At 44.6% G+C, this 13,878-nt stretch overlaps 1 protein-coding gene across 4 annotated transcripts in view; it reads right to left on the bottom strand.

Moving 5' to 3' along the window:
- The window catches only part of CDK18 (cyclin dependent kinase 18), a 223,748-nt gene that overhangs the window by 164,618 nt on the left and 45,252 nt on the right, over window positions 1-13,878 (bottom strand). Inside the window, exon 2 of one of the 4 annotated variants that reach the window (XM_077295118.1) lies at window positions 4,068-4,154. The exons of 2 other annotated variants lie outside the window; for them this stretch is intronic. In XM_077295118.1, coding sequence (XP_077151233.1) covers window positions 4,068-4,130 — 63 coding nt within the window. In that variant the 5' untranslated portion in view covers window positions 4,131-4,154. Of the gene's footprint in view, window positions 1-932; window positions 1,088-4,067; window positions 4,155-13,878 lie in introns of those variants that run through there. One more of the 4 variants, XM_077295117.1, reaches the window with a different exon arrangement.

Genomic DNA, 13,878 nt, shown 5'->3' with positions numbered 1-13,878 from the left:
CCCCACATTATCTGACGACATACTCCTAGAACTCATATCAGTGAACCCCCCCCCAGAGAACCCCTCAAACCTGAAACTTCCCCTGGATTCCCAAGCCATGCCGCAGAAGGAGAAGACCCCAGGTTTGAACCCCCCGATGCAAATAGCGCCGCTAGATCTGTAAGCCCATGCATGATAAGCCCTAACCCCCCCGACTCCCCCATAAATACATCCCTACTAACACTGACAGAGGGAACTAACACAGGGGTACATGAAAGAAAAGGATTGTTCTCACCTAGCTGCCCGAGCGCTGTGGACCCGGCAGCCGAAGATCCTGAAGCCAGACATACGTGCTCCTCTCCTGAGCTCTCCATCCGTTGGTCCCCAGGTAAGTCAGATGGCCGACTGCCGTCCTGTGACACCCCATCCGAAGGTGCAGGGTCCCTTGCTGCTGACGCCGCCGCTGTGAAGATGCCTGAGCCAGCGTAACGCTGCCCGTGCTGGGAAGTGCTCCTATCTGCAGCTGTGACATGGCCAGACCCCCTGGATGGACTCAGCCCCGGCTGAGTCAGCCCTCCAGCTCCCTGCCCCATCCCAGGCAGAGCGCTGCTGACAGGGCCGGCAGAACGCCACCCGTTAGATGTCACACGCTGAGAGGCCTGGGAATGAGCAGGCTCACCTGACCTGGCGCAGCCCGCCGCTCCTGGTTCCAACACCTGCAAGTGAGTTACACGCGCCGAGGAGGAGGCTGACACTTCCCCCTGCTGCAGGCCCTGCCGTGCTGCCGGATTCCCCCCGGCTCTGCCGCGGGCCGCTGCTGCACCGCCGCTCGTGTCTCCTGCCGGAGGGTCCCTAGAGGGGCTACTAATACGGCGCCGGGCCCGAGGGGTGACGTCGGGGCTCAAGCGGGCCGGAGGCCTGGACCTCCGCGGCCGGCGTCCCTTTGCAGGTACCTGGGCTGGTCCCGTCACCGCTCCATCCAGAAGGCTGCTGATGGACTGCTGCAGCCATTCGGTGCCCTGTGTGCCGGCCTGTTTGCCCAGTCTCTGCAATAAGGCCTCCACGTCCATCACTGGGGATTGATTTCAGCCACCGCCGGACAAGCAGGTGAGCGTGGCAGTTGCTGAGGTGAAATTGTCAGTTTCTTATCCAAATCACCCCCTCAGTAAGCTCCCCCTGCTTGCTCCTCTCTGACTCATCCAAACCCCGCCCCCCTCTGTCCAAATTCAAAAGTACACAGCCCAAGCAAACTATTTAACCCCAACTTGCCCTTGCCCACCCTGAGGCTCTGCCATTCCCCGTGACCCCGTCATGCTGGCCTCCCTTGAGGGCCAGGGGCCCAGTACGGCCTTTCCTTGACAGGGTTTTGATGTGGAGGTCTCTTCATTTTTGCCAGAGCTGTAAAATTGAAAGATGGAACAGGCAGATTTGTGGTCTGGACAATGTTCTAATGGGAAATCTTAGATCCTGAGACCTGTGTGAATGCTTCTATGATACATGCCTTCCTAAACAATATTGAGGAACAAAAATGATCCATTATGCTACAATTGATACTCCCAAACTTTTTCCCTGACCCCCAACTGGCTTCTTCTGCTCCAGCGATTGACAGGTCTCTCGTGTGTGTGTGTGTGTGTGTGTGTGTGTGTGTTTTTGTGTGTGTGTGTGTGTGTGTGTGTGTGTGTGTATATAAAAAGAGACTTATCAACTGGAGTGGGTAGAGGAGTAGTCGGCTGGGGATGTCATCACACTAGTCAGGTCTCTCCCTATAATCCCCAGACAGCTTTTACAAATGATATTTTCTCTGAAATGTTGCAGCATTTCAGAGTAAAATACACCTAGATGCCCTAGTTTATACTTGTTGCCCATGGTTCACCTTGCATGAATTTGATGAAGCTTCTCTTTAAAGGCAATATAGGGTTCATCTACAGGTTATTAGCCTTATGTACCATACTGAAAGTGCAGCACCCGGGAGAAAATGAACTTCAGTCATGCATGCGTGCCAATGTGACTACAGTAATCATGCGCAATACTATTAGAGGCATGAAACATCTTCGAACTTTGACTGACAGCCAGTTTTGCAGTGCATCAATGCAGAGCCAGCTATCAATAAAAGTGTTGGGGCGTGCTTACAGCCACCACTCGTAGTATAGCGAGCGACGACTAGAGCCTCATATGCATGCCTGTATGACTCAAAGCCAGTGGCTCCAGGGAAGAATAAAGTAAATTTTCTCCAGGGTACCACAGTGTCAGAACGGAGACTGAGAACCTTTATAGCACTACTAAAACTGCAGATTAACCCAATAACTACAGGTTAATAGCGTTATTGTATGTGACAGATTCCTTTTTAACCCCTTTTCAACATTGGGCGTAATAGTACACCGATATCTAACTCCCTCTCTTTGATGTGGGCTCCGGTGGTGAGCCCACATCTTTTCCGACACATATCAGCTGTTTTGAACAGCTGGCATGTGCCTCTAACAGCAGTCAGTGGAATCGCGATCCACCCGCGGCTGTTAACTAGTTAAATGCCGCTGTCAATCTCTGAGAGCAGCATTAAATGCGCATTTCTGGCAAGCGTGCCAGAAATCCCTCCCATCGGTGACTCAGTCACGTGATCGCGGGTCACGATGGGTCGGCATGACAACCAGAGGACTCCAGAGACCTCTATGGTTGTCACTGCTGGTTGTTACTGCTGGATTATTATTAGCAACTCCTGAAGACTATTGAAGCATGCCAAAAGCAAAAAAAAAAAAGATTTTTAAAAATATGTAAAAAATTTAAAAAAAAATGCAAAAGTTCAAATCACCCCCCCTTTGCCCCATTCAAAATAAAACAATAAAAAAAAATTAAACATACACATATTTGGTTTTACCGCGTTCAGAATTGCCCAATCCATCAATATAAAAAATTAACCCGATCGCTAAACAGGGTAACGATAAAATCAGTCAAAATGACAGAATTACGTTTTTTTTTGATCGCCACATTAAAATGCGATACCCGGCAATCAAAAGATTGTATCTGCACCAAAATGGTATCAATAAGAACAGCAGCTCGCTCGGAATGCAAAATATAAACACTCACCCAATCCGAGATCACGAAAAATGGAGATGCAAAGGATATCGGAAAATGGCGCTTTTTTTTTACAAACTTTGGAATTTTTTTTCATTACTTAAATAAAAAAGAACCTAGACATGTTTGTTTCTATGAACTCGTAATAACCTGGAGAATCATAATGGCAGGTCAGTAGTGTTGAGCGATACCGTCCGATACTTGAAAGTATCGGTATCGGAAAGTATCGGCCGATACCGGCAAAGTATCGGATCTAATCCGATACCGATACCCGATACCAATACAAGTCAATGGGACTCAAGTATCGGACGGTATCCCTGATGGTTCCCAGGGTCTGAAGGAGAGGAAACTCTCCTTCAGGCCCTGGGATCCATATTAATGTGTAAAATAAAGAATTAAAATAAAAAATATTGCTATACTCACCTCTCCGACGCAGCCTGGACCTCACCGAGGGAACCGGCAGCGTTCGTTGCTTAAAATGCGCGCGTTTACTGCCTTCCGTGATGTCACGGCTTGTGATTGGTCGCGTGCCGCCCATGTGGCCGCGACGCGACCAATCACAGCAAGTCTAATTCTAGGCATTCAGGATTTTAAAATTACATTACGGCTCATACAGGAAGAAGCTGCGGCGCTGAGAGGAAGCAGCGAGGGAGCCGGGTGAGTATTTTATTTCCAGCGGGCGGACGCACAGGGGGTGGGAGGGGGGTGGTGACACGGATCTTTATTTTAAACACAAAAAAAAATGATTTTTCATATCTTCTCTCCAGCGAACGCTGCTGGAGAGAAGAAATGAATGGCGGCTTCAGCACCAGATGCAGGGGACAGCGCTTATCTCTAGCGCTGTCTCCTGCACGGTCCGTGTGGTACCCGGGCGGCACACGGCTGCCGCACGTGTGCCACGTGAGCATACGGACACACGGACACGGATAACTCCGGTACCAGAATTATCTGGATGTGTGGAACAGGCCTAAGGGCAAGCAAATAAATTGGGAAAAAGTAGGTGTTTGTAAGCCACTTACATGTTCTTTTTTTACAGGATTGAAGACAAATCCTCTAATAAAAAGTGATTTGCAAAGTTTCATAACTTTCCCATGCTGAACAAAATTCTAAAAGGAAAAAAATAGAAATTTAGTGACTATTTAACATGTATCAGCCCATTGCTGCTGGGTACTTCTGTGCATCCTTGGATCGACAAGCAGTCAAAGGAGAGGTCTCAGGTCAGGGTAAGTGATAGATTGCTGATTACTGATGGTCTGATGGCTGGAAACACGGCTGATTTTAAGAAGGGGCTCTAAAATGCACCAATGAAAATAGCGGTGGCTGCGAGTAGGGCTGTGGAGTCCGTAAGCCAAACCTCCGACTCCTCAATTTCCATGACATTGACTCCAACTCCGACTCCACCAATTTGGGCTCCGACTCCTCCGATTCCACAGCCGTGGCTGCGACTGCACTGTGCCCAGCTGTCTCTGGAACTCCCACAGGCAATGAAGAAAGGTTGAGGGTATCATTCTAATGGGGCATGTCAGAGCTGAAGATTAATGGGGGCCCAGGAGTCCGACCCCAGCAATCAGCAAGTTATACCTTCTCCTGTAGATAACTTGCCGAGATGGCACAACCCCAAAAATTGGAAATGGGACTCTTGAATATAATTGGTTTGCAAATAAAAATTGGAAATTTGTATTTAGAGCGAAGTGCACATTTTTACAATTGTCTATTGTCTATTTGAATTGTAAAGAAAAATCTATTTCACTTACGTATAACGATCATGTACGTAAATAACCTTGTATTGCTTTCACTCATTTTTACTGCGCATTTCTTGTGTTTTTTAGATCTTGTTTCAGCCAGAAACATTGCCTAATCACTTTGTAAGTTCTGTAGCATACTTTACTTTTAGACATCAAGGAAAAAATCTGAAACCGCCTAGCCCTGCGTGACCCTGTTAGGCCCGAAGCATAATCCAGCAGGAGGGTGGATGGCAATCTCATAGATCACTGCGCATTAAGTTTATGCCGCCAAGCAAGCCTGCAGAAAGTTGCATGCAGAAAGCTTAGAAACCCTACACAGACTTAATCCATTTACTGCAGAACTTTGGATGCAGTTGTCATTTGTACAGTATCTCTGCAGGTCCCATCACCTGTGTGGTGGAGAAGGGTTAAGAGGGCACATGCCAGTGACTAGCTTGCATTTATCATACTGTTTTGTGATCGCACTTGGAGCTGGGAAGTGAAACTTCCTCTGTGATATTTCTCTCCCAGCCTTCGCTTCTATTAATAAACCCATTCTCCCTCCTCTGCCCTCCTACACGCCTGTGGGGAGAACCACTGCTGTCTGTAGATCTACAACACGAGAAATACCTGCTCCTTATTATCTGCTTTATATATGCAATTATTAGTGGGTTTCCTAAAGCATAAGAACTGCGCACCTCCGACAAGTCTAATGGATTATTGCACTGCCGGCCTTTTTCTAGGTTTGTAGATAGGAGGAGAGATCAAGCGTCTAGATTCGAGAAGCTAATCTGCGGATGATTGTATCAGTTCTGCTCAATATGCTCCTCGCTTAAAGGGAAGCTATCATCAGAAAATGACCTATTGTTTAAATCAGGTTTTTACGTTACATGCATTTAGCACATTTTTTACTATATGACTACTAGTGATGAGGGCAAGAACTTGTTACTCGAGTTTGCCTAGGCTGCTTGGTCATGCAGGTGCTCGAGTGACATGTTCAAGTCCCCGCGGCCACATTTCGAGGCTGTTAGACAAGCCACAAAACAGACGGGGATTGCCTGACAAACACGGCCAATCCCCGCATGTTTTGTGGCTGTCTCACAGCCGCGAAACATGTGGCCACGGGGACTCAAACATGTCACTCAAGCACCTGCGATACTCGGTGCATACCTGAGAACACTAGACAAACTCGAGTAACAACCACTTGTGTTCATCACTAATCATAATCTTTATTAAAAATTAGTCATCTAACAACATACACAATGGACGCTGGGGCTTTTTAGATTTATACTTCATGTCCTTTCAGGAAGAGTTTTCAGCAGGCTCTTTATGAGCAGACTCAGGATTACAATGACAGATAACGCCTCTATACATAGCTGATAACCCAGGATCCATCAATCATAATAGGAGATGTCATATCTAATGAACCTGTGCAGAGGTGATCGTGAAGGGAGGAGGAATAGGGTCAGCCATTTCAATGCAAAATGTAGAGTCAGTGTCTGTTCACCGTGGCAATGTACATGTGTTGTTTCCTTAAACAACAGGAAGTTAGAGTCTAAGAAAGCCCCAGTTGCCTGTGTAAAAGTTGTGATATGTAAATTAAAATAATGCTAAAATTAAAAATGTATTTAACACAAAAACTCAATTTAAACAAAAGGCTATTTTCTGATGATAGATTCCCATCAACCAGACCATAAATTTAATTACAACATTGTTGTTCAATGATAACTACAATAGGGCTATGTACATAAAGAATGTTGGTTGTAAAGTCTATGGACACATTTAAAAACATTGCTTATTATGTTAGTCTGTGCAATGGATTCCTTAACCCCTTCATGACCTTGGGATTTTCCGTTTTTCCGTGTTCGTTTTTTGCTCCCTTTTTCCCAGAGCCATAACTTTTTTGTTAATCCGTCAATATGGCCATCTGAGGGCTTATATTTTGTGAAACAAGTTGCACTTTTGAACGACATCATTGGTTTTACCAAGTTGTGTACTAGAAAACGGGAAAAAAATTCCAAGTGCGGTGAAATTGCATTATGATTCTCCAGGTCATTAGTTCATAGACACCTAACATGACTAGGTTCTCTTTCATCTAAGTGGTGAAAAAAATTCCAAACTTTGCTAAAAAAAAAAAAAAAATGGCAATTTTCCGATACCCGTCGCGTCTCCATTTTTCATGATCTGGGGTCAGGTGAGGGCTTATTTTTTGCATGCTGAGCTGGCGTTTTTAATGACACAATTTTTGTGCAGAGACATTCTTTTGATCGCCCGTTATTGCATTTTAATGCAATGTCGCGGCGACCAAAAAAAACGTAATTCTGGCGTTTCAAATTTTTTCTCGCTACGCCGTTTAGCGATCAGGTTAATCCTTTTTTTATTGATAGATCGGGCGATTCTGAACGCGGTGATACCAAATATGTGTAGGTTTGATTTTTTTTTTAATTGATTTATTTTGAATGGGGCGAAAGGGGGGTGATTTAAACTTTTATATTTTTTTTATTTTTTTCACATTTTTTTTAACTTTTTTTTTTTACTTTTGCCATGCTTCAATAGCCTCTATGGGAGGCTAGAAGCTGGCACCACTCGATCAGCTCTGCTACATAGCAGCGATCATCAGATCGCTGCTATGCAGCAGAAATGCAGGCTTGCTATGAGCGCCGACCACAGGGGGGCGCTCACAGCAGGCCGGCATCAGTAACCATAGAGGTCTCAAGGACCTCTATGGTTACCATTCTGACGCATCGCTGACTCACGATCATGTGACGGGGGTCGGTGATGCGCTCATTTCCGGCCGCCCGGCCGGAAGCGCCGGTTAAATGCCGCTGTCAGCGTTTGACAGCGGAATTTAAGTAGTTAATAGCGGCGGGTGAATCGCGATTTCACCCGCCGCTATTGCGGGCACATATCAGCTGTTCAAAACAGCTGACATGTCCCGGCTTTGATGCGGGCTCACTGCCGGAGCCCTGTATCAAAGCGCGGTATCTGACCTCAGACGTACTATCCCGTCCGAGGTCAGAAAGGGGTTAAAGAATACAATTTTCTCAGAATTTTTAATGCCTGGTTTAACATGGCATAAGCCATGAAATTTAGGAAAAAATTTACAGCAGCCATTTACCATTTAGACAACTTCTTTTTAAAAGGGTTCTCTGCCTTGGACAATCCCTTAGTATTTGGAAGTCTCCTGACAATAAGCTGATTACATGGTATCCTCTAGTAGGGCCTCTCTGACAAACAGCTGTAATTTAGGATGAAACCTAGCATCTAAAGCCATCTATATAAAATCATACCTTGATATCTGTGATCCGATGTCTTTTTCCTGTGAAATCCACATTTTTCCTATATGCAAATGAACTATTAAGATCTATGGGCCGGACACATATCTGCATGATATCTGATCTCAAAGCAGAACTGTGTGATTATAACTAACACAGTACAGCTAAGCTGAACTTTGTGTCATTACAAACACATATGCAATTGCTTTCTTATGGAGCAGCCAGCTCTGCTGCAGAGCTCTTCCTGGTAACTAAAAGTTCTGCAGAGGTGAACTTTGTCTGATTACAAACATATTTGCAGCTGCAGCCATCTTCTCATGGTGATGTAAGGTCTGCTGTATTGCCCTTTCCCCCCGCAATGGCTGCCTGAGAGATGCTAAAGGTAAAACTGAAGATTTGTCTGTAATGAGACAAAATTCAGCTCTGCTGTACTGTCTTAGATGTAAAACTTAACCTTTCTTAAGCAATCCTACTTATAAAATACAGACCGTGTACTAACAATTGACACTCTAATGGTTAGTCAGAGAGTGACTAAAAGACAAACATAGACCCCATGTCTCTACATATACGGTGAAGGGCCGCACGCACCATCACTAAAAAAGTCCCTTGTCTCTACGCGTTTCGTCCTCCACACCACAAATGACTCATCAGGAGACTAATTTAATTACTAGTCTATATTTACTTAAATGAGACTAAATAATATTATTTAGTCTCATAGGCTAGTAATTAAATACCGTAAGTCTCCTGATGAGTCCTTTGTGGTGTGGACGACAAAACGCGTAGAGACGAGGGACTTGTCTTTTACAAGTTTTATCCCTTGGTCAGTTAGTTTTCTATTTCAGGGATATATGAACTATAACTTCAGCGAACTGTGTTAGTTGTGGTCACACACAGCTCTACAGTGAGAACAGGAGACTCCGATTGCAGTAATGTATCACTAAGTATACTGGATGAGGCAGTCATGACAAAGTCACAGTTTTCTCTGCTGCAAATTGGGCAGAGCTCAGTTGTTGAGTTGTGTATAACCCATCCACACCACAGCTTTCTGTGTAGATTGTATAGTGACAGAAAGCTGAGAATCAGTGTTAAGAACTACATTGCATGTGCCACGTGGTCCTGTACTGATAACCTCCAATGCATTGAAACCAAAACACACAGCCTAGTAAGTGACCCATCACTGTAATCAGTGTTTCTGCTACATTATAGTGCTCTCAGATTATATAACAAAAATCTGCTGACAAATTCCCTTTAACACAACAGTTTGCTTCTGCCCCTCTATATTGATGTATCTAATATATTAAAAAATATTAAATAATACTCTTAAAGATCCTGGGCATGCAAAGCCTTGTCATTTTCCAGCATTTAGATTACAACAAACCGCCTATCACCATGCTAACAATTCCATCTTTGGTTAACATTGACCACAGGGTCAATAACAGTAAACTGAGACAAAGCTATGATAAGATTAGCACCAGCAGCTGATCTGCTACATGGCAGCTAATTACAAGGGAGCAAACAGGCTTTTTTTCACACTGCCCAAAGAAAAAACAAGCAACTAAACAAGCAAATACTAATATAGGAGGAAAATCTGCTAACAAAGAACCTTACTAAGATGGTAGATCTGATATCAGAGGGGTTTAGGCCACCACTTTTCAATTTGTGAACACCCCTTCTCTCCTAGTTAGGTTATCTTCCCACAATGACTTTTTGGTGAGGTTTTGACGCTGTATTTTTTTCAGCATCTGAGGCTACGTTCCACGATGGGTTTTTGGTGAGTATTTTGTTCTGAGGTGTAATTTTGAAATAATGCAAGTACGGTACTCTATTTTTACTTAATGGGTACAGAAACTCACCAAAAGCTCATCGCAGTATTTGTAAGAGAACACAATGGGTTTGCTCGTAGAAATGCATTAGATGCGGAAAAGCGGCAGAAAAAAATAACTCATAGCAGTGTTTTAGAGTGTTTCTCATGTGCGAACGCACTAAAAGTGCATTTAATCCACTCAAGACTGTATCAATAAATTGTGTCAATGAGAAATACCAGGAAGTGTCAAAACCAAAGCAGTTTTAATTTAAATATGACATACTAAAAAGACAAAAAAACTACAGCATCAAAAATCATGATAAAAGGACATGTAAAAAAAACAAACTTCAAAATGCAAAAAACCTAATTAGCAGTCTGCATAATCAAAAACGAACCAAATACTCATTGTGGCAACTAAGTCTTTAGTCTTTAGACAGGTTGCCGCCACCATGTTTTCCCTGGAGAAGCCGCTTCGGGAAAATAACAGACTTTTCCTGAAGTGCCTTCACTGATGCTTTTGCTGTCCCTCTTCAAGCGGCGCCAATGCCGGCATCTTCTACTCTACACTGTGAAGAATGAGCACGTCCCTTCTTTTAATCGCATCAAGGTTTCTGAATCCTGAAACAGTTAAAAGGAGTGACATAAGACATGACATGTACTGTACATGTGAATTATGTTCATTTTATGTGGCACTTTTGCGACATTTTTTCAAGAGTATTTCGGTCGGAATTTGCCTGAAAAATATACTGTGTGCACATACCCTTAGGGTCACTGCAATATTTCCACTGCTTGGATTATTTGAGACCAGATATGAATGGTCATCTTGAATTGTGATCAACAAGTCCCTAATCTCTGAATTTCTTGTCCCTTTTATCATGACCTATTAAAGGGCCACTGCCACCCCCTCCAGCCGTTAGAAACTAAAAGAGCCACCTTGTGCAGCAGTAATGCTGCATTCTGACAAGGTGGCTCTTTTAGTTATTGGTGCAGTTAAAGCCAAAATAAAGCGTTTTATAATTATGCCAAAATACCTGTCTTTAGCCCTGGAGGCAGATCTTAACCCCCCTGCTGCACACGCCACACAGCCGTCACTCAAGGCTTCTTCGGCGCCGGGCGCCGCCCCCTCCGCGCTGTTTTCAAATCAAATCCGGCGCCTGCGCTGTTTTGTTCTGCCTGGGGCAGACGCAGTGAGCGCCGCACGTCTGACCTCAGATGCAGTCTAGCTGACTGCGCCTGTGCGGCCACCCAGCTTGTGAATCCCAGCCCCGCACTGTGCATAATGCATAACACACTGCGGGTCTGGGATTCACAAGCTGGGTGGCCGCACAGGCGCAGTCTGCGAGACTGCATCTGAGGTCAGACGGGCAGCGCTCACTGCGCCTGCCCCAGGCAGAACAAAACAGCGCAGGCGCCGGATTTCATTGGAAAACAGCGCAGAGGGGGCGGCGCCCGGCGCCGAAGAAGCCTTGAGTAACGGCTGTGTGGCGTGTGCAGCAGGGGGGTTAAGATCTGCCTCCAGGGCTAAAGACAGGAATTTTGGCGAAATTATAAAACGCTTTATTTTGGCTTTAACTGCACCAATAACTAAAAGAGCCACCTTGTCAGAATGCAGCATTACTGCTGCACAAGGTGGCTCTTTTAGTTTCTAACGGCTGGAGGGGGTGACAGTGGCCCTTTAAGGTCCAGTAGACATCAGATTTTGAGCATGCCATATACTTCGGGAGGATTCCACACGTATACAGAATATCTGCTGGAAGGCATATAGTATACCCATGTCTCCAGCCTCCCTCCAGAAGACACTGGAGCTTAGTGTGCTACATTGAAGGTGTCCAGAGATTCCTGTGTCCAGAGATTCCCACGGGTAGATTACATATACTGAATATATGGTGCTGTATGGTTCAGCTGGGTAGCACTACCTGGAATCCTGCAAACCTGCTCTAAAATCAGATGGTCAAGCAAGGATGAATAAACAGTGCCTTGGAAAAGAGAGGAAAAAAATGAAAGGTGCAGCTGCTTTTTCCTCCTTTCTCAACAAACTTAAATGGGGCAACTGTCCACACAAGGGGACATACTAGGAAAGTACAAGCCCAGTGATTGATGTGTCTCATGATAGAAGCAACAAGGGCTGCAGTCAGGAGTTGGGGTGCAGCTAGGGGGAGGAGAAGAAGAAGAAGCACATACAGGACACGCACATATGGACAATGGCACTTCCTCATGTACACTGTGAACATACAGTATTAGCCAGTATGTATTTTTGCTGATTCATTTTACAGTATTATTGAACTACAGTCCTGTCCGTCACTCCAAAAGATTAATAAACCTGAATATTTTAGAAAGTAAAAATGAGATTTTGTCTTTCTTAGGATAATGTCTATGTGTGCATACTTATTGTGCAACTATTAAGCCCCTTTCACACATCAGTTTTTTGCCGTCAGTCACAATCCGTCGTCGCAGATTGTGAAAAACTGATGTGACGGATCCGACTGGCGGATCTGGCTAATTGGATCGGAGCATGCTCAGTTAAAAGTAAAGGAATCCGTCGCCTGATTCCGTCATTTGACGGATCCGGCGCCATAGGCTTTCATTATAGCAAACGACAGACGGCGACGGATCTGTCGCTGTCCATTTTTTCGATGTACACAAAAAACGTTACTTTGTCCGTTGTCTCGAGCCGCCGGACAAACAATTTTCGACGAATCGGGGACGGATGAAACGTGAGGCCGTTTTTTTCAAAATTGCAACTGATGGCAAAAAACTGATATGTGAAAGGGGCCTTAGTGTGCAGAATTATTATGCAACTAAATGAAAATGTACTGTATTTTCCGGACTATAAGACACATTGGACCATAAGACGCACCTAGGTTTTAGAGGAGGAAATTGGAAAACAAAAATTGAAGCAAAAAAATGTGGTCAATTCTGTGCTTAATCTGTGCTTAATATCCCCTATTCTGGTATATATATATATACAGTACAGACCAAATGTTTGGACGCACCTTCTCATTTAAAGATTTTTCTGTATTTTCATGACTATGAAAATTGTACATTCACACAAAGGCATCAAAACTATGAATTAACACATGTGGAATTATATACTTAACAAAAAAGTGTGAAGCAACTGGCTGCTTTCACACATCAGGTTTTCTGTTTCAGGCACAATCCGGCAAATCCGGAAAAAAACGGATCCGTTTTTTTTACACGCCAGATCCGTTTTTTTTCCCATAGAGTTGTATTAGCGCCGGATTGTGCCTGAAGGACATGTGTTTCATCCGTTTTGTGCTGGATCCGTCCCTTCAGGCTTTTTTGCTGGACACAAAAAACGTCCCCTGCAATGTTTTTTCTGTGCGGCGAAAAAGCCTGAAGGGATGTTTCCGTCAATAAACGCATGAAACGGATGTGTGAATGCACGATTCCGGTTACCGAATCCGTTGTTACACATTGGGCATGCCCAGAAGCTTTGTTTTCGATTCTGGCATTCTGGAGATTCTCTCCCTCTCCCTCCCTCTCTCTCCCGGATCCAGCTAAAAAACGGATCCGGTGTGAAAAACGGATCCGGTGTGAAAAACTGATGCACCGGATCCGTTTTTCACACCGGATCCGTTTTTTAGCAAATTTGCCGGATTTAGCCTGAAACAAAAAGCCTGATGTGTGAAAGCAGCCTTATATTCTAGGTTCTTCAAAGTAGCCACCTTTTGCTTTGATGACTGCTTTGCACACTCTTATGCAAATTGCCTCTTCTGAGAAAAAGAGGACTTAACTCTATAGCGCCACCTGTTGGAAGTAGCGATCCTACAAGTCACAATCAACCCTTTAACGAGTCATGCAATATGGCTTAGGATAAAAGCCAAATCAGTATCTCAATTCGCAGACACGGTGTTTCGGGCTGTTGGCCCTCGTCAGTGCGAAGCATGAGAACTGATTTGGCTAGGTGAGAGGCTCTGGACTGGGGTCTAAGGGGTAACGTTTCTCCTTATGGAGAGTGACATACCATCTCTGGCTTGTCAAGGTAAGGAGGCTTATTTGCCGTACA

Source organism: Ranitomeya variabilis, chromosome 3 (genome assembly GCF_051348905.1).
Source record: "Ranitomeya variabilis isolate aRanVar5 chromosome 3, aRanVar5.hap1, whole genome shotgun sequence".
NCBI classification, from domain to species: Eukaryota; Metazoa; Chordata; class Amphibia; order Anura; family Dendrobatidae; genus Ranitomeya; species Ranitomeya variabilis.
Note: the sequence above shows the minus strand (reverse complement) of the source record. Positions and strands in the feature narration are given on the sequence as shown.